This window comes from Aquarana catesbeiana, linkage group LG04, assembly GCF_042186555.1.
Source record: "Aquarana catesbeiana isolate 2022-GZ linkage group LG04, ASM4218655v1, whole genome shotgun sequence".
NCBI classification, from domain to species: domain Eukaryota; kingdom Metazoa; phylum Chordata; class Amphibia; order Anura; family Ranidae; genus Aquarana; species Aquarana catesbeiana.
Genome location: NC_133327.1, coordinates 106,653,316 through 106,672,295, shown reverse-complemented (window position 1 = coordinate 106,672,295; position 18,980 = coordinate 106,653,316). Strand labels below are relative to the sequence as shown.

Sequence of the window (18,980 nt, the reverse complement as noted above, 5' to 3'; positions counted from 1 at the left end):
CGGGTGATGACGGACCGTAGAGTCCGTCGTCACCCGATCCGATCCAAAAACGGATGGAAAAGTAGGGTTTTCCTCCGTTACACTTTTTCGGATCGGAGCAGGTCGGATGTCAGCGGACATGTCACCGCTGACATCCGACTCTCCATAGACCTCCATGGAGTGTCCGTTCAGGTCCGCCTAAAAAACTGACAGGCGGACCTGAACGGACAGTCCGTGTGAAAGAGGCCTAAGGATGATCAGTGGAAACAGGATGCACCTGAGCTCAATTTTTAGTGTCATGGCAAAGGCTGTGAATACTTCTGTACATGTGATTTTTTTTTTTTTTTTTTTTATAAATTTTCAAAGATTTTAAACAAACTTCTTTCAGGTTGTCATTATGAGGTATCGTTTGTAAAATTTTGAGGAAAATAATGAATTTAGTCCATTTTGGAATAAGGCTGTAACATAACAACATGTGAAAAAGCGAAGCGCTCTGAATACTTTCCGGATGCACTGTATATACAGCGGGTAAAATAAGTATTGAACATGTCGCCATTTTTCTGGGTAAATATATTTCTAAAGGTATAAGTATAAAAAATGGGGTGATTGGCGCTACCCTGTAACCACTGAGTAAATAACTGAAGAGTTATGGAAAATGTGCAAGTGCTAAGCTTATGAGCCAAACTTTATATACACATATAAAGTTTGGCTCAAAAGCTTAGCACTTGCACATTTTCCATAACTCTTCAGTTATTTACTCAGTGGTTACAGGGTAGCGCCAATCACTGCATTTTTTATACTTATTCCTGTAAGTTCCCTTGGAAACCTAATAGGGGAGGCTGCAACCCACATTTATCCAAAGCGCGGAAATTACTATATATTCATATATATCTAAAGGTGCTATCGACATGAAATTGTTACCACATGTCGGTAACAACCCATGCAAGAAACCAAAGCAAATACATTCAGAAATGAATTTGTGTAATAAAATGGAATGACATAGGGAAAAAGTATTGAACACATAAGGGGAGATGCAAAAAGACATCGAAAGCCAAGACACCAGCTTAAATCTATCAGTAATTAGAAAGCAATCCTGCCCCTTGTCAGTGCAAATTAATATCAGCTGGTTCAGTCTCAACTGATGGCCTATAAAAAGGTGTCTCATTACCAAGGTGTCACACAAACGTCTCATGATGGGTAAAAGCAAAGAGCTCTCCCAAGACCTTTGCAACCTTATTGTTGCAAAACATACTGATGGCATTGGTTGGTTACAGAAGGATTTCTAAACTTCTGAATGTTCCAGTGAGCACTGTTGGGGTCATAATCCAGAAGTGGAAAGAACATAATTTCACCATAAACCAGCCATGACAGGGTGCTTGCAAGCATTCTGACAGAGGAGTGAAAATATTTATCAGAAAAGTTGTCCAAGAGCCAAGGACCACTTTGAAGCTTGTTTAAAGTGGTTGGTTGTAAAGAAAGGCACAAGGTAAAAAACTTTCTGTGTGCAGCAGCAGCCCCCCCCCCCGAATGGACACACAGAGCTATGGCTCGGGAGTGCGCCGGCTTGGTTGTCCCCAGAGCAAGCTGCTTGCTGTGGGGGCACCCAGCAGGAGGGAGGAGCCAGGAGCGCTTCTGAGGGACCTGAGAAGAGGAGTATTCGGATTACTCTGTGCAAAATTACTGCATAGAGCAGGTAAGTATAACATTTTTTTATTGAAAAGACTTTAGTATATCTTTAAAGTTTGCTGCACAACATTTAGACAAGCCTGTGATATACTGGGAAGATATAGTCTGGTCAGATGAGATCAAAATTGAACTCTTTGGATGCCATAATTCACACCATGTGTTGGAGGTCAAATGGCAATGCACATCACCCCAAAAACACCATACCAACAGTGAAGTTTGGAGGTTCTTGATAAAAATCTGCTGCCATCTACCAGGATGATGAAGATGAAACGAGAATGGATATTTCAGCAAGACAATGATCCCAAACACAAAGCTAAGGGAACTCTCAATTGGTTTCAAAGAAAAAATAAAGCTGCTAGAATGGCCCAGCCAATCACCTGACTTGAGTCCAATAGAAAATCTAAAGATCAGAGTTCATAGAAGAGGCCCACGGAACCATCATGTTTTGAAGACTGTGTGGAAGAATGGTCCAAAATCACACTTGAGCAATGTATGTAACTAGTTTCTCCATACAGTAGGCATCTTAAAGCTGTCATTACCAACAAAGGATGTTATTCCATTTTATTACACATAACTTAATTTCTGAACGTATTTGTTTTGGTTTCTTTGTATTTATGGATTGCATGAATTTTATGGATTGTTACTGATGTGGTGAAAAAATTTCATGTGAATAGCACCTTTAGAAATATATTTACCAAGAAAAATGGTGACGTGTTCAATACTTATTTAACCCGCTGTGTGTGTGTATATGTGCATATACTGTATATATGTATTTGTTTTGCAATTTCAAGGCAAGTACTGCGTCGATTATGGAGGATCAGGCCCTCCATGTGATGCCTGATGCATTCCAACGATGTTCCGAACTGTTTTGAATGTTCATAGGAATGATTTGCTGTAGAACCAACACAGCCGGGATTGTCACTGATGGACGTGTGGGCATCTATGAAACATTTACACCATTCAAATGTATTACTGCAGTTGAGCATCTCATCATCGCACTATGCAATGATGAGATGTAGATATCAACTGGTTTTATGCCTTCTTTCACAAGAAACTTCATCGCCACACTGTTCCATGCATGCACTAACACTGTTGTCTGCCATCTTGATTAATGGTCATTGAACTGGTCCACGATGTGTGGTGCCTACCCGTAATAGGGCACAATTTCCACTTACTGATGCATGTAGCACCGCCAGGCTAGCATCCCTTTTTATACCTTTTATAAATTGTAAATGTCCAGGTTTCACTTGAGCGCCCCTCGTGTGTGTATGGATAGATAGATATCTAGCTAGTTACATATACACACACAGGAAGTACTGTGCAAACATTTAGGCATTTGTGAAGAAATGCCGTAAATTATGTGTGTTTTCACAAATAGAAGTTTTAATAGTTTATTTTTACCAATTAACAAAATGGAAGGTAAATGAATAAAAGAGAAATACAAATCAAATCAAATATTTGGTGTGACTACTCTTTGTCTTCGAAATGGAATTAATTTTAGGTACACTTGCACATAGTATTTAAAGGAACTCGTCAGGTAGGTTGTTCCAAACATCCTGGAGAACTAACCACAGATCTTCTGTGAATGTAGGCTACCTCAGATCCTTAACAAGTTGTTGGTATTAAAGTAACACAGCCCACCTATACTTCAACTACCACCACTGCACCTCGGATGAAACATGCTTAGCAAAAATAAAACTGAAAAGAAAAATAAATGTAAAGCTGCCACTTTAAGGATTAGAAAATGTAAGTGGTGTTTTTTTACCTTGTAACATGACTAAATTGTGACTAAGAAAATAAAAAGAAATATTTCTTTTTATTTTCTTAGTCACTATTTAGTCACGTTACAAGGTAAAAAAACACCACTTACACTACCTCAGATCCTTCTGTCTTTTCATGTAATCCCAGACAGACTTGATGATGTTGGGATGAGGGCTTTGTGGGGGCCAAACCATAACTTGCTGGACTCCTTGTTTTTCCTTACGCTGAAGATAGTTCTTAATGACATTGGCTGTAAGTTTGAGAATGCTGTCCTGCTGTAGAATAAATTTGGGGCCAATCACATGTCTCCCTGATGGTATGGCATGATGGATAAGTATTAACCTGTATTTCTCAGCATTGGGGTCACCACTGATCCTGAAAAAATCTCCAACTCCATTTGTAGAAATGCAGAACTTCCAAGGAGCTGCCACCATGCTTCACTGTTGCCCGCAGACAATCATTATTGCACCACTCTCCGTCCCTTCAGTGAATAAACTGCCTCCTGCTACAGCCCAATATTTCAGATTTTGACTCATCAGTCCAGAGCACATGCTGCCATTTTTCTGCACCCCAGTTCCTATGTTTTCGTGCATAGTTGAGTCGCTTAGCCTTGTTTTTGGCCACAATTTTTGCATGAGGACCTCTTATGACCAGACTTTTCTGGACAGTAGATGGGGTGAGCCTGGGTCCCACTAGTTTCCTCTAGTTTTATGCTGATGGCACTGCAGGACATTTTCAGATGTCGATGGGAAGTAATCACGATGTATTCTTCATCTGCTGCATTAGGTTTCCTTGACCGACCACTGCGTCTATGGTCCTCAACATTGCCCGATCAATAGGGTCCTCAATGTTGAGAAATAAAGGCAGATACTTTTCCATCATGCCATATCATCAGGGAGGCATGTGATTGGCCACAAATGTATTCTGCAGCAGAACAACAACTCCAAACATACAGCCATTGTCATTTAAAAATTATCTTCAGCATAAAGGAGGAGTCCTTGAAGTGATAGTTTGGCTCTCATGGAGACCCGATGTCAACATCATCGAGTCTGTCTGGGATTACACGAAGAGACAGAAGGAAGCAGCCTACATCCATAGATGATCTGTGGTTAGTTTTCCAAGATATTAAGAACAAATCTACCTGACGAGATCCTTCAAAAACTGTTCGCAAGTGTACCTAGAAAGTCATACTATGTGCCAATATTACTTGGTGGTCATAGAATTCACATAACAATATATATGTGTGCTGCACAGTGCAAAAAAAATGTCCCCAACATGTACGTATAAACCACAGTACACTGGATTACACAGTACACAGTGAGTGATCACTTCTGTGCAGTAATAACGTTCCTCTTCCATATAAAGTGCTCCTAATTCACCACTTATCGTGACTTCACCACCACCTAGTGCAATGGCCACTCACCAGATACGGTAATAATATGTGCCTTTGGTTCATTTAGGATAACCACTCCGTTTATGATGGATCCAATAGCAGCATGTCCAACCAGTATAATAATGCCCCTTGCTCTGTTTAGTGCTCATAAAAACATATAGGTAGCCATCATAGTGTAGTATGTAACTCTCATTTTATTTAAAATTAATTAAAAACATAGTCAAACTCACATGTTAAGATGCCCCTAAGGCGGTACCAAGCTAATCCAGCAGTGTGTGTGTGGAGAGCGGAGTCTTAGTCTATCTCCCACTCAATTCCAATGTCTCCCCACAGCGGCCTTTGTTCCAGACCTCACACCCGTATGACCAGAAGTGATGGGAAAGTCTCCAGCAGCCTCTAAGCGTTTCGCAATATGGTTTGCATCATCAGGAAGCTTTTCTGTCAATATGGGGTGCTGTGTGTACATTAATGAGGAAAAAAAAAATGAACTTAAATGATCTTAGCAAATGGCTGCAATATAACAAAGAGTGAAAAATTTAAGGAAGTCTGAATACTTTCCGTCCCCACTGTATGTATGTATGTATTTGTATATACAGTATCTCACACGTGGGTACACCCCTCACATTTTTGTAAATATTTTATTATATCTTTTCATGTGACAACACTGAAGAAATGACACTTTGTTACAATGTAAAGTAGTGAGTGTACAGCTTGTATAACAGTGTCAATTTGCTGTCCCCTCAAAATAACTCAACACACAGCCATTAATGTCTAAACCACTGGCAACAAAAGTGAGTACACCCCTAAGTGAAAATGTCCAAATTGGGCCCATTAAGCTATACCCCCTCCCCGATGTCATGTGACTCTTTAGTGTTACAATGTCTCCGGTGTGAATGGGGAGCAGGTATGTTAGATTTGGTGTTATCGCTCTCACTCTCTCATACTGGTCACTGGAAGTTCAACATGGCACCTCATGGCAAAGAACTATCCGAGGATCTGAAAAAAAGAATTGTTGCTCTACATAAAGATGGCCTAGGCTATAAGAAGATTGCCAAGGCCCTGAAACCGAGCTACGGTGTGTGTATGTGTGTGTGTGTGTGTGTATATATATATATATATATATATATATATATATATATATATATATATATATATATATAATATAGTGTGTGTATAGTTTTCAATACGTCATGATTAACATAGAGCTAGCACAAAATTCCTTCCATATTGCAGTATATTATTGTGAAACTAAACTTGAGTGAGTGGTCAGAGGGCAGAGCATCCCATCATCTGATTGTATGTGTCTAGGAAAGCCTTAATTTTTTGACATGCTTCTTGTGCATCCTCCACTCTTGGGGAGAATTCATGCAATATATCTTTTGTCTTCCTCTGTCCTGAGAGAAGACTTTCCCTCGTTAAACCCTCATTAAAGGTTGTACAGTGAAGGACTTAGTCAATAAAATTGATGCTTGCCTTTGACACAAGCTGTATAGATCGGCAACAAATCCTACACCCTTAAGAAAGGTTCCCTGGGTTAAACAGAGTTGTTATGTTTCAGGGTGGGCTTCTACCTGTTCCCAGGGTCTTCTGGAACTCATTGGGTGGTCTATGAAAGCATCCTCAGTAAATTTGTCTTATTTGTGAATGTCCTACATTGCAAGACTTCAGGCATATACTGAAGTCAGATAAGAGGGAAAAAACACAGATCTTTGCTTTAATTCACCATTTTTCTGCTCTTCCTCTCATCTGAAAGATGTAAAGATGTTTCATTTGAGCTCTGTATTTCCCAGGTGATGGCTCCATTATCTGTGTGCAATCTATGTATCCGGAGGAAGTTTGGGAGGTATTTAATTTGTAGGAGATAAAATGTGCCGCTTGCTCCTCTGCTCTTACAATAATTACAAAATGTACCGTATCTCGGAGGGTGCTAATCTCCTTGTATAATAGATCAACATCAGATGTGAGAAACTCAAATGAGAGGATTTATTGAAGATGGGAAATGGGCCGCTTTCTTCTTATCTGAATAACATAAATTGTGCATTCCATGTAGACGGAAGACTTAAAGGGACACTGTCACTTCTTTAATCCTATCCTGTGCTTATTGTAAACAGAGAATATATGAAGTTAAATGAGGTTTATGTTTCCCCTTAGTTTCAGGCTGATATAGAGATTGCAAGTTCAAAATAATAATATAGAAGGTTCAGTAGTTTAGGAGGTAGGAGTGATTAAATAGTAATGTTGTAGGGAAGCATCTCATATATAGCTACACCCAGTATTGTGCATGCTCCAAGATTGCATTGTCTGCTGATTTAAGGTAAGTGTCCAGAGAGTTTAGTTAGGCTTTGGAAGGAAAGACATGAGGAATACTTTTTTTGAAAGGGTAGTTGGTCTTTCGTCCTCCTTCAGAACTATGCTTTTCGGTAATGTTGGTTTTACCATGATGCTAACCCAAGCCACTCTGTGCGTTACATCGCTCCGCCATTCATTCATAATGTAAAAGTACAGTAGGTTACCACAAGGGGGGGGGGGGGGGTTTCAAAATGGTAGGCAGTATGTGCTTTCTATATGTTTCAGAAACTTACAGATTATTTCATCTCAACCGCTATATTGTGTTTGAGATGTTAGCGAATATATTTCAGAGTAGTTCAGAATTTGAAAAGTTGGACACTTATTGTTAAAAATTTGTCATGCTATATATTGAAAAATGCATAGAATAGTCTTAGCTTTGATTTTAGCTTAAAGCTTAAGGAAACTTTTTTTGTAGAGCATTTCTGAAGGATGTTATTGGCATACAGATGCCTTCTGCATGACCGCAATTGGGCCTGGCGATACGTTGCTTAGACATCTAGCAATGAATTGGGGAGGCTGGAGGGACATGTTTTAGATGTGTACCACCTACAAAATCACTGGGATTTTTGGAGGGCTGGAGTGACCAAAGCATGAAGTCAGTGAGGAAATCTAGGATTATATTCCCTTTTGTATGTTTTCTTGCTGTGAAAAGCATGAAAGTTCCCTTTCATTTCAATAAGGATGTTTTTTTTTATGTCTAACTCATGTTTGAAATCAAGTGATTGAATAATTTTGTGCCTTTTAGTGGGTTGATGTGCCCAAATGCAAGAAAGATCTTTTATGTACTAAGCAACATAACCTGAATCTCTGCTCGGAGATTATTTTTAATCCTTTGATATATACTAAAAGCATAATTTTAAATGTGAGAAATGTATGTTCTTTGTAGTAAATGTTTCTTCGTATACCATTAAAACCCGATTTTTATAGTACGAAAAATCTTTCTATCTATACTTAAATTCACTTTTAAGTAGAAATCCCATTCTTTCCATTGTAGCTAGTTCACATCTATTGATCAAATCTATTCTTTGCGATTTACTGTGTTTTTGAAGGGCCCATTCATGTGTGTGTATTGGCAGGCTGAAATGTCCACACATAGGTGTAAATGACCCTTAAGGAAAGATCAGATAGTGCCTCCCATGGCTTAGTTGGTGTTGGATGCTTAAATGATGCCACACGGTCTTTGCTAGATCAGGACGATACATAAGCAATCGCTGCAAAAAATATACATGAAATTAGTATATAAAAGGGGAATGAACCCAGCACAGCATAGACCATGGTGGTGCCTGTTTTTTTTTGTTTTTTTTTCTATTGTAAGAAATCATTGGTTGGGTAAACTCAGAACTGCATAATTGTACAAAATGGGTTCCCGGCATGTAATTTTATTGTACTTCTTAATTTAGTTACTAGTATTTACTTTACAAATTGGCCATTTTGGCCTTTTTATGATGATTGCGCACTGCATCAAGAATCTGGAGCTCTGGAGTCCAGCTATACACTGTCATCATTTGCCCCTTTTCTGTAGCCTCCTTTTTATTTTTGTTGAAATCGCATAATTTAAACATGTGGATCATTATTATGCCAATGGGTGAAAACTAGATTAGTCATATAACAGCCTAGCCTCCCTGTGCAGAGATCTTTTTACACTTTTTTATCAGTTGCTGTCTATACTCCTCCATTATTAGTTGGTATCATAGCCAGCTACGCATTTCTAGTGAAAATTAGGTTGTTTTTGCCTTACATGGGAAGTTAAGAGGAATTCATGGTGACTTCAAAGTGATGGAAACCTCAGACATGAAATATGAACAAAGCATATCTTCTATATTGTGTACTCAGGAGCTGTTAACATGAGTCACTTCTGACAAGTTTTCCTGACACCAAGAGAAAAATGGTGACAGGGGAGGGGTCTCCAGCTGATTGTCAGCCTCAGTTCTGTTCCTGTGTGCTGTGTGAAGGGGGTGTGTCTTTTCCCTCCAATCAGCTCTGGGCTCTCCTCACTGAGCTCTGGACAATTTTTTTTTTTTTTTTTAACTTTCAGACAAGCTTTAAATATTCAGCAGTTTGAATGGCTGTAGTGGAAAGACACCTGCAGCAGATAGACAGGTACGATTTATGTAGAAGGATTTGTTTATTTGTTTCATCTGTGTATCACCTGAAGATAGTCCCTTCGCTGGGTATATATAAGGGTTTACGACCACTTTAAAGTGGTTGTAAAGGCAGAAGGTTTTTTCATCTTAATGCATTCTATGCATTAAGATACAAAGCCTTCTTTGTACAGCAGCCGCCCTCAGCCCTCCCTAATACCTGAGGTCCCTCTAGCTTCAGTGATGTAGGAATGTCTCGGCCCTCTGGGACTCCCCTCATTGGCTGAGACAGCAGCGCGGCGCCATTGGCTCCCACTGCTGTCAATCAAAGTCAGTCGGCCAATGAGAATAGAAAGGGGGTGGAGCCAGACCCCAGCTTTGTGTCTGAATGGACACAGGGAGCTGTGACTTGGCTTGGGTGCCCCCCATAGCAAACTGCTTGCTGTGGGGGCACCCAACAGGAGGGAGGGGCCAGGAGCACAGAAGAGCGACCCGAGAAGAGGAGGATTTAGGCTGCTCTGTGCAAATCCACTGCCACAGAGGAGGCAAGTATGACGTTTGTTATTTTTAATTAAAAAAAACAAACAAGACTTTACAATCACTTTAAGATACAGGTTTTCTTTTGGATTGGGCTACAACCTGAGGTGCCAGTTCATACCTTTCGTGGACTGAGTGATCGGATTGGGTAGAGACTCTTGTTTAAATGCTGTTGATTTCACATAGCAAATGATAGTGGTTTCTTCGACTACCTTCCCTGTCCCCCCTATGGGCATAAATATGAAGGCTTGGCCAAGTGTTTGTATTTATGGTATTGCTGTTGTTAATGACTGAGGATAATCAAATCAAGCCTGCTGCAAGCTCAGCCTCTCTGTATCAGAGTTATTGTGGGCACGCAGTGGCAGTCTATCTACACGCTGTTCACAGTGCACCAGTCTGTGTGTGACTTGTTTGTTCATCTCAATTTACTGCTAACGAAACACACTACGTTGTTTGAATGCTGCTTGTTCTTTGCAGGTGCATTTACCCCAAATTGAGGGTAATCCATCTAAAATTGACATTTTGAGTAGACACAGGCTTCTTCTTTTTTTTTTTTTTTTTTTTTTAATCATTGTTATTATACAGATTTATACAGCACCAGCAGTTTGCACAGCTATTTGCAAATTGAAGGCATACAGTATAGCTACAGTACAGCTCAATACAAGAGACATCAGAGGGCCCTGTTCATTAGTGTTCATTAGAGCTTGCAATCGAAAAGTGAGGGTCAAGTGATAAAAGGAAATAACTGTTGGTGATGAGCTGCTGGAAAAGTTTAGGTGGAGGCCGGATAGGCTTCTCTAAAGAGAGAGATTTTGAGGGATCGCCTAAAGGTGGACAGAGTAGGAGATATTGGGACAAATTGGGGTAAGGAGTTTGAGAGGCTCTGGGGAAGTCCTGAAGGTGAGCATAGAAGGTGGCGACAAGGGAGCTAGAGAGCAGGGGTTCTTAAGAGGAGCAAAGAGAATGATTTGTTTGGTATTTTGAGACAAGGTTAGTGATTTAGCTGGGGGCCAAGTTGTGAACGGCTTAGTAAGTTGTTGTTAGTATTTAGAATTTTACAATTATCTTGATTATTTACAATATCAAAGCTCTCTCAGGATGGTTAAAGGAAAGATCTGTGAACTCCAGGCAAGAAATCTTGTCAACTGAGTCCTGAGAGATACATAAACCTTGGTGATTTCGCTCACTAGCACCCATCCATAAGGAGAATATTAGTTTTGGGTGGACAGACCCTTTGAACATTTGATGTGTAGTAGGCCGGCATTCACCATAAAAATACGTTTTCTCAGCAAAAATATTGAAATAGACCTGAACTGTGTGCAAAGATAACAAATTACTGCCCCCCCCCCCCCCCCCGTGAAACACATCCATGTGGCAGTCTGCATGTTTCGGGAGGGGGAGCAGATTTGGGGAGGTTGTTCAGGATAAGTCCCGCTTTAGTTGTCTGAAAGTTAAAGTAAAACAAATACCAATAATTGTCTTTCTCCTCCGCCCTTCTGCAGGATTACGTTCTGGCGGTGGAAGCCTATCATGCCGTTATAAAGTATTACCCCCAGCAGGAGCCACAGTTGCTGAGCGGTATCGGAAGGATTTTTCTTCAGGTAATTGCAGAACTCACAACCAGTCCGTTTTCTCCCATTTAGTTATGTGGTCATTAAATAACGTGAAATATTGCCGTAGAGGAGCCACAGGGGAGCTCATTTTTTCTGGTGTTTATCCTGTAAATCGGACATTACAATTATTAGCTAATGATTAGTAGGCTGAGGAGCCTGTCTGGGAATGATGCGCTGATGCCAGATTCTTTACAGGTACAGAGCAGGAGCTGGTGAGATCTCCCACTGGACGGAGAAGGAGGGGTTCTGTTCTGTGTTACAGAGAGATGTAAGCTCCAGGCTTATGAAACTCCTCTGTAATCCCCTTGTCAGAGTTACTCCAGTCTCTTACACAGCCTGGCATATCAGTCTTGACAGGTGTCCACAATCTCTTGTATTACTGTGGCAATGCTACAGGCCTGCAGCTGACTGTGACCTTCCTGGCTTCAGCGGGCCATACAAGGCCACAATCTATATTCCTGTCTTATGTGCTGCATTCCCAGGAGATTCTGCTGGTGCCATGTGCAGAGTGTGGCCTGGAATGCACAATGAACGGCTATTTATGTACAGAATATTTAGCTGTAATCTGTAAGATACCGTTTGATAAATGTGTAAATAATCTAATGCATGTGTTTTATAGATCTGCTGAGTACATGGAGCAAAGCATTGAAGCCCAAATGAATAATATTAAATGCATATCCCGTAAAAAAACAACTTTTTTTTTTTTTGCTGATGCAAAGTCTAAAATATCTCTGTGCTGCCAGGACCTTAAGTCAGGCTGTGTTCACACCTGTGCGATGCGGGAACCAGCGTGATTCCAGTGCCGGTTCCCACATCGCACCTGAATCGCCGGCGGTTCACACTGCCCATCGTGAACCACTGCGGGTGTCAATACAAAGTTAATGACCCCCCCAGATTGGATCGCAGTGTGAACCGTGAAATGGTGCAGGAAGCAAAAATAGGATCCTGCACCATTTTGGTGCGAATGCAATGCAAATTGGGCCATACAAACTGTCTGAATTTGCATTGCACAGACATCGCATGTGATCTGCACAGCAATGTGTTGCGAATCACATGCAATGTCTGGGATCACACAAGTGTGAACCAGCACTTAGACTTGAGCTTTTACACACAAGCTCTTCCGTGGTCTGACACTCCCTACTGAACACTGCTCTAATTAACCTTGTTATTCCTCCCTGAACAGTGTTGTTGATTAAAGTGTCATTAAACTCACATTAAAAATGATCATGAAATGCTGTTCATACTTGATCACTATGGGATTTGTTTTCTGCAAAAAAAACTGGTTGATTCTGATGTTCGGTCTCCCCCTCCTGTCTGTGTCCCCACTGCAGTTGGGGACTTTGTGGAGCAGTGTTGGCAGCTGGTGCACATGCTCAGTTTTCAGAGAGTTTTTATGCTGAGCATTTCTGCCCTACCACATCTGAGCAGCCCATGTGACTATAGAGTCACACATAGGGACGTATACACAGTGGTAAATGACAGCTCCCTCCCTCCCTCCACCATGTCTTCTAAATAGGTCTATGCAATGGGGGCAGGATATTGCATCTTGATTGAAATAGGCTTCACCTCCTTCTTATTCTAAGACACGGTTTGGAAGGGCATGACACAGCCTGTGACTGGCAGAAATCCACCCACACTGTGTTATTGCCAAAAATAATAGAGATTTGATTTCAAACATAAATTTGAATGAGAGTTTAAAACATTTTATTGATATTCTTATTATTTTTAATGTGACCAGCAGTGGAGGACTAGAAGCTCCTCCTGTCACTGTTTCCCTGCTTCACTGCAGACAGGCTGGGAAATAGCTGGGTCATGTGACAGCTGTATATCGATTAGAAAAAAAGTATTGGTTGCTTTTTTTTTTTTTCAAATTAAAATAAACAGTGCTATCATCCACATACAGAATGAGAAGGGATAATGTAAGTTCAACGGTGTGTTTTTAGTATCACTTTAAAGCAGGTTTAGGGGGCTGTGTCAGAGCAATGGGACAAGCCTTAGAGATGGGTAGTCAGACTCTCCTAGTGCTGCCAGCATGTTCTTTTAATTTCTTGCAGCAGCACTTGGCAGATAAAAATAAAAACTGCTATCCATTACTGTATGTGCAGTCTAACAGTAATACATTAAGAGGGTTCTGTTAGACTTCAGTGCAAGGAATATCAGGATCGGTCTTGTCCTTTTCTGACTCCAGTAAAATGAAATGCTATTGGTTGCTGTGAGGTATACCCCATTGGCTCTTGGTGCTTTGCTCCTTGCTCTGTTTACTGAATACAACTGTCGGGGTCCATTCAGGTTTTTGCGTTGTGGTAAAATGCACAGTAAGGCCGGCCATACAATCTCCAAATTTCTTGTACAATTTCCTTTAGATTTACCAAAACCATAGAATATGAGGTAAAACCTAAACCCTTTCAATTTGTATGCAGTCAGGCAGGCCCTTGCACTGCATAGTTGAAGGTAGATCTAAAGGAAATTGAACAAGATAATTGTATAATGTATGGCCAGCTTAATGCATGAAACAGTCTGGTTCCATTCATTCTTGATGGTACCCCAAATCCCTTAGGGATTGCCCTCAGCAATTCAGCATAATGCACAGATGTTTGCACCATGTCTATTAAAATGTGTATTGTGGTGTGTCCACAACCCATTCAGAGTGAAAGCACTGTACCAATATGAGAGACTGCAGCCTGTGAATTCACTGGGACGAAGTAAGACCGGTGGTTATATGATTAGTTCTTCATGGATTTATTGGCTGACTTTTGTATGGGTCTACAGACTGGATGCAATCACTGATCACGGGTGATAGATACACTTATGCTTTGGAGATACTAGAACATAGAAAGACTACTGATTAAAAATAAAATCCTGCAGGCACTTAAAGTGACTCTGTCATAAGAGAAGTACTGGGGCTGCCAATGCAGCCAAAATACTCATCGCCTGGCTGTGTCTGACTTTTGAGTCACAGACCTGGAAAAAGCATTCTTTAAAAGAGTGTCAGAATTTCTTATCACTATACTTGTGTTGGCATTATTTTCAGAGCATTAGACAGCCAGGGACCAAGCATTCTCAAAAGGAGAGGTCAGCAATGGCCACCTCCTTGAATCTTACTCATGAAAGACGACCATTAAGTTACACCATCTCTTCTGATATGATAAGTATAAAGAAAAATGTGTACGTTCTTTATAAATCCTATGCATCTGTTTTGTTAGGATAATTTAAAGAAATGCCCCTTATGTCTTATGATATCACTGGTGTGCCCTCTCTTATATCTAATAAATGGCACATGGTTTTACCCCTCCGCCACATTCCCCATCCCCTCCACACTCCCCATCCCTCTTGTAGGCACCAGGTTCTCTTTAATCTGTCAGTCATATGAAACAGATGAAGACACAATATGCAATCTGTTCTTGTGGCCTGGTTCAGCCAGATAAGATTGTGAGATGTGTGTGCTGACAAGTCCTGCCATGTAATAGATACATTGTTCATTGTGGCAGAGAATGCTGTCACATTCCGTGCTATCAGTCCAAGCATGATCAGATGGAGAGATCTCTGCGAGGTTTTGTTTTTTAACTACAAATACAATCTGCTTATATTTTTCTTTATATTCTGTGAATGTGAATGGTGTATATCTTGTACTGATCTGTGAGTTGCTTTTAGACTGAGGGTTTTGTACTGATGATGTTTGAAGATGAACTCAAGGCAAAAAAAACGTTCAGGTACATGTTTTGTAAAAAAAAAAAAAATATATATATATATATATATATATATATATATATATTACACACGTCTAAGCCATATATATATACACACAGTGGGGCAAAAAAGTATTTAGTCAGCCATCAATTGTGCAATTTCTTCCACTTAAAAAGATGAGAGAGGCCTGTAATTGTCATCATAGGTATACCTCAACTATGAGAGACAAAATGTGGAAACAAATACAGACAGTCACATTGTCTGTTTTTTGAAGGAATTTATTTGCAAATTATGGTGGAAAATAAGTATTTGGTCACCTACAAACAAGCAAGATTTCTGGCTCTCACAGACCTGTATCTTCTTCTTTAAGAGGCTCCTCTGTCCTCCACTCATTAACTGTATTAATGGCACCTGTTTGAACTTGTTATCAGTATAAAAGACACCTGTCTACAACCTCAAACAGTCACACTCCAAACTCCACTATGGTGAAGACCAAAGAGCTGTCGAAGGACACCAGAAAAAAAATTGTAGACCTGCACCAGGTTGGGAAGACTGAATCAGCAATAGGCAAGCAGCTTGGTGTGAAGAAACTGTGGGAGCAATAATTAGAAAATGGAAGACATACAAGACCACTGATAATCCTCGATCTGGGGCTCCATGCAAGATCTCACCCCATGGGGTCAAAAGATCACAAGAACGGTGAGCAAAAATCCCAGAACCACACGGGGGGGACCTAGTGAATGACCTGCAGAGAGCTGGGACCAACGTAACAAAGGCTACCATCAGTAACACACTACGCCACCAGGGACTCAGATCCTGCAGTGCCAGACGTGTCCCCCTGCATGTCCAGGTCCATCTGAGGTTTGCTAAAGAGCATTTGGATGATCCAGAAGAGGACTGGGAGAATGTCATATGGTCAGATGAAACCAAAGTAGAACTGTTTGGTAGAAACACACCTCGTCGTTTGTGGAGGAGAGAGAATACGGAGTTGCAACCAAAGAACATCATACCTACTGTGAAGCATGGGGGTGGCAACATCATGCTTTGGGGCTGTTTCTCTGCAAAGGGAACAGGACGACTGATCCGTGTACATGAAAGAATGAATGGGGCCATGTATCGTGAGATTTTGAGTGCAAACCTCCTCCCATCAGCAAGGGCATTGAAGATGAAACGTGGCTGGGTCTTTCAGCATGACAATGATCCCAAACACACTGCCCGGGCAACGAAGGAGTGGCTTCGTAAGAAGCATTTCAAGGTCCTGGAGTGGCCTAGCCAGTCTCCAGATCTCAACCCCATAGAAAACCTTTGGAGGGAGTTGAAAGTATGTGTTGCCCAGCGACAGCCCCAAAACATCACTGCTCTAGAGGAGATTTGCATGGAGGAATGGGCCAACATACCAACAACAGTGTGTGACAACCTTGTGAAGACTTACAGAAAACGTTTGACCTCTGTCAATGCCAACAGAGGATATATAACAAAGTATTGAGATGAACTTTTGATATTGACTAAATACTTATTTTCCACCATAATTTGCAAATAAATTCTTTACAGGCCTCTCTCATCTTTTTAAGTGGGAGAACTTGCACAATTGGTGGCTGACTAAATACTTTTTTGCCCCACTGTGTGTATATAGATATGTGTGTGTGTGTGTGTATGTATATACGGTATATATATATATATATATATAATAGTCTTCTTGAGATTAGCATCTTGGAATCCCTGTGCAGCAAAGCTCAGACTGGGAGTCATTTAGGTGTGCTGCAATTAAGAAGTAACATGCTGATAGGGGGATAGAGCAGAATGACCGATAGACAAATTTCATTATTGTGCCACTTCTCCTTCAGGGACAAGCTAAGGACAGGAAGTCGAATTAAAGTCTTTTTATGAAACATTACTGGTAGGCTGTTATTGGCAAAGATAACATGTATGTCTCTTCTGCAGTAAAACCTCCTCTTCTGTTTGCCTGCAATTTATTTATTTGACAGTATTGGGATAAAAATGGTTAACATAAATGATGAATGTTATGTCCCTTCGACACGGGGTCTCTCAGAGTGTTGCTAGCAATGCTGCCAGTATCTGATCAGCAAGTTGCACACGGGCTGGATGCACTTCTTAACCAGGGAAGGGTTTATTACTCAGAAAGCGATGTACATCATTCTTACATGGAGGAGTCATATACAACAGGTCTCCCTCTAAGTATCATGCTGCTGCTTCCAGTCCCACACACACTGTGACTGACTTCCTGGTACAGCCCCCGCCCCCCAGCATGTGTCAGGAGAAAGGGGTTAAGGGTCACAGTGATTCTGCACAAACATTACACCTCTTTTTCTCGAAGAAAAAAAATAAAACATAAAAAAAATTATATATATATATATATATATATATATATATATATATATATATATATATATATATATATATATATATATATATATATATATATATAAAACAAGAGAACAAATACTCAACACATAAAGAACAAGGCAAACAGGATCAGTTCAGGAAGTAGTATCTCCAACTCAGTTCTGTGGCTTCAGGAGCCCTTTGTCTCAGTTTCCTGACCTCCGACGTGTCCCGCAAGTTTTCCGATGTGTCCCGTAAGATTTCCGATGTGTCCCGTAAGATTTCAGTGCTTTGCCAAAAAGGAGTTTGATGTCTTTGGCGAGCAGACTTACAAAGTGGAAGAGGATTGGAAGGGATAGAATCGCTCAAGGTTTCTGGAGATTTCAGTGGGTCTCCAACAGACCAATCAGTCTCTGCGACTCCAGGCACATGTGTGGACTCCTCAGGAATATGGTCAACAACCGTTTCAGGGGTTGGTTGTAAACTTGTAAGATCATGCCAGACACCATGCCATATGTCACCAGTAGAGCCCTGAGTAGGCTCTGGTGGTTGGTTAGAAAGAGGGGTTGGGTTTGGCTCTAGTGGTCTGCAAATGCACTTCCTTTATCCATTATCCTTTATTCCATTATCCAGGCGAACAAGGTACATTCTTCTTCCAAGAGGTCCATCAATAATGCCAGGAAGCCAATGAGGACAAACTCTGTAATTCTGAAACCATACAAGATCACTGGCACGGAATCCAGGACGGCCTGGTGGAGTAGGTGTCGGTGACTGTTCCTGTGGACGGACTAAATCAAGTTTGGTGCGGAGATGCCTGCCAAACATAAGAAAAGCAAAGGACAGCCCAGTAGTAGCGCATTTTGTGTTTCAGGACATGGTGAACAACTCCAGCAGCTTTTCCTCTGACAGTCCGACCTGGTCCAGAGTGGACAGTAAGTGCTTCTTAAACGTCTGCACAAACCGTTCTGCCAGCCTATTCGAGGCTGGGTGATGAGGAGCTGTTTTGTAGTGTTGGATGTTCAAGCCACTGAGGAAAGATTGAAACTCATGCGATGTAAATTAAGTTCCATTGTCCGAGACTATGGCTGTTGGCAAGCTATATTGAGCAAAGAGCTTCCTTAAGAATAGAATGGTAGCAGCTGAGGTAATAGAAGGCATTTAAAATACCTCTGGCCATTTTGAATGCATCTACCACGATCAAATACATTTTACCCTGGATTGGGCCAGCAAAATCAAGATGGAGTCTTGACCACGGGTCTGTCGGCCATGGCCAAGGTAGCAGGATTCCTTTCTTTTGGGGTCACTGAGCTTGACAGCACCCAGGACATTGAGCCACATAATTTTCAATTGCTGTATCCATTTGTGGCCACCAAACATAGCTCCGGGCTCGCTGCTTCATGCGCACCACGCCAGGATGGCCCTTATGCAGTATCCTTAGCATGGTTGGTTGCAAATACTGAGGTATAATCAATCTATTGCCCCACTGTATTCAACCAGCATTAGTCACAAGCTCACATTTTCCAGACAAAGTTTGGGCAAAATTCACCTGGG

General features: G+C 41.0%; 1 protein-coding gene across 1 annotated transcript in view; it reads left to right on the top strand.

Annotated features, from left to right (window-relative positions):
* TRAPPC12 (trafficking protein particle complex subunit 12) overlaps positions 1-18,980 on the top strand; it is a 184,641-nt gene that overhangs the window by 144,776 nt on the left and 20,885 nt on the right. Inside the window, exon 9 of the mRNA XM_073625427.1 lies at positions 11,289-11,387. Within this exon, the coding sequence (XP_073481528.1) occupies positions 11,289-11,387 (99 nt within the window). The remainder of the gene's footprint in view (positions 1-11,288; positions 11,388-18,980) is intronic.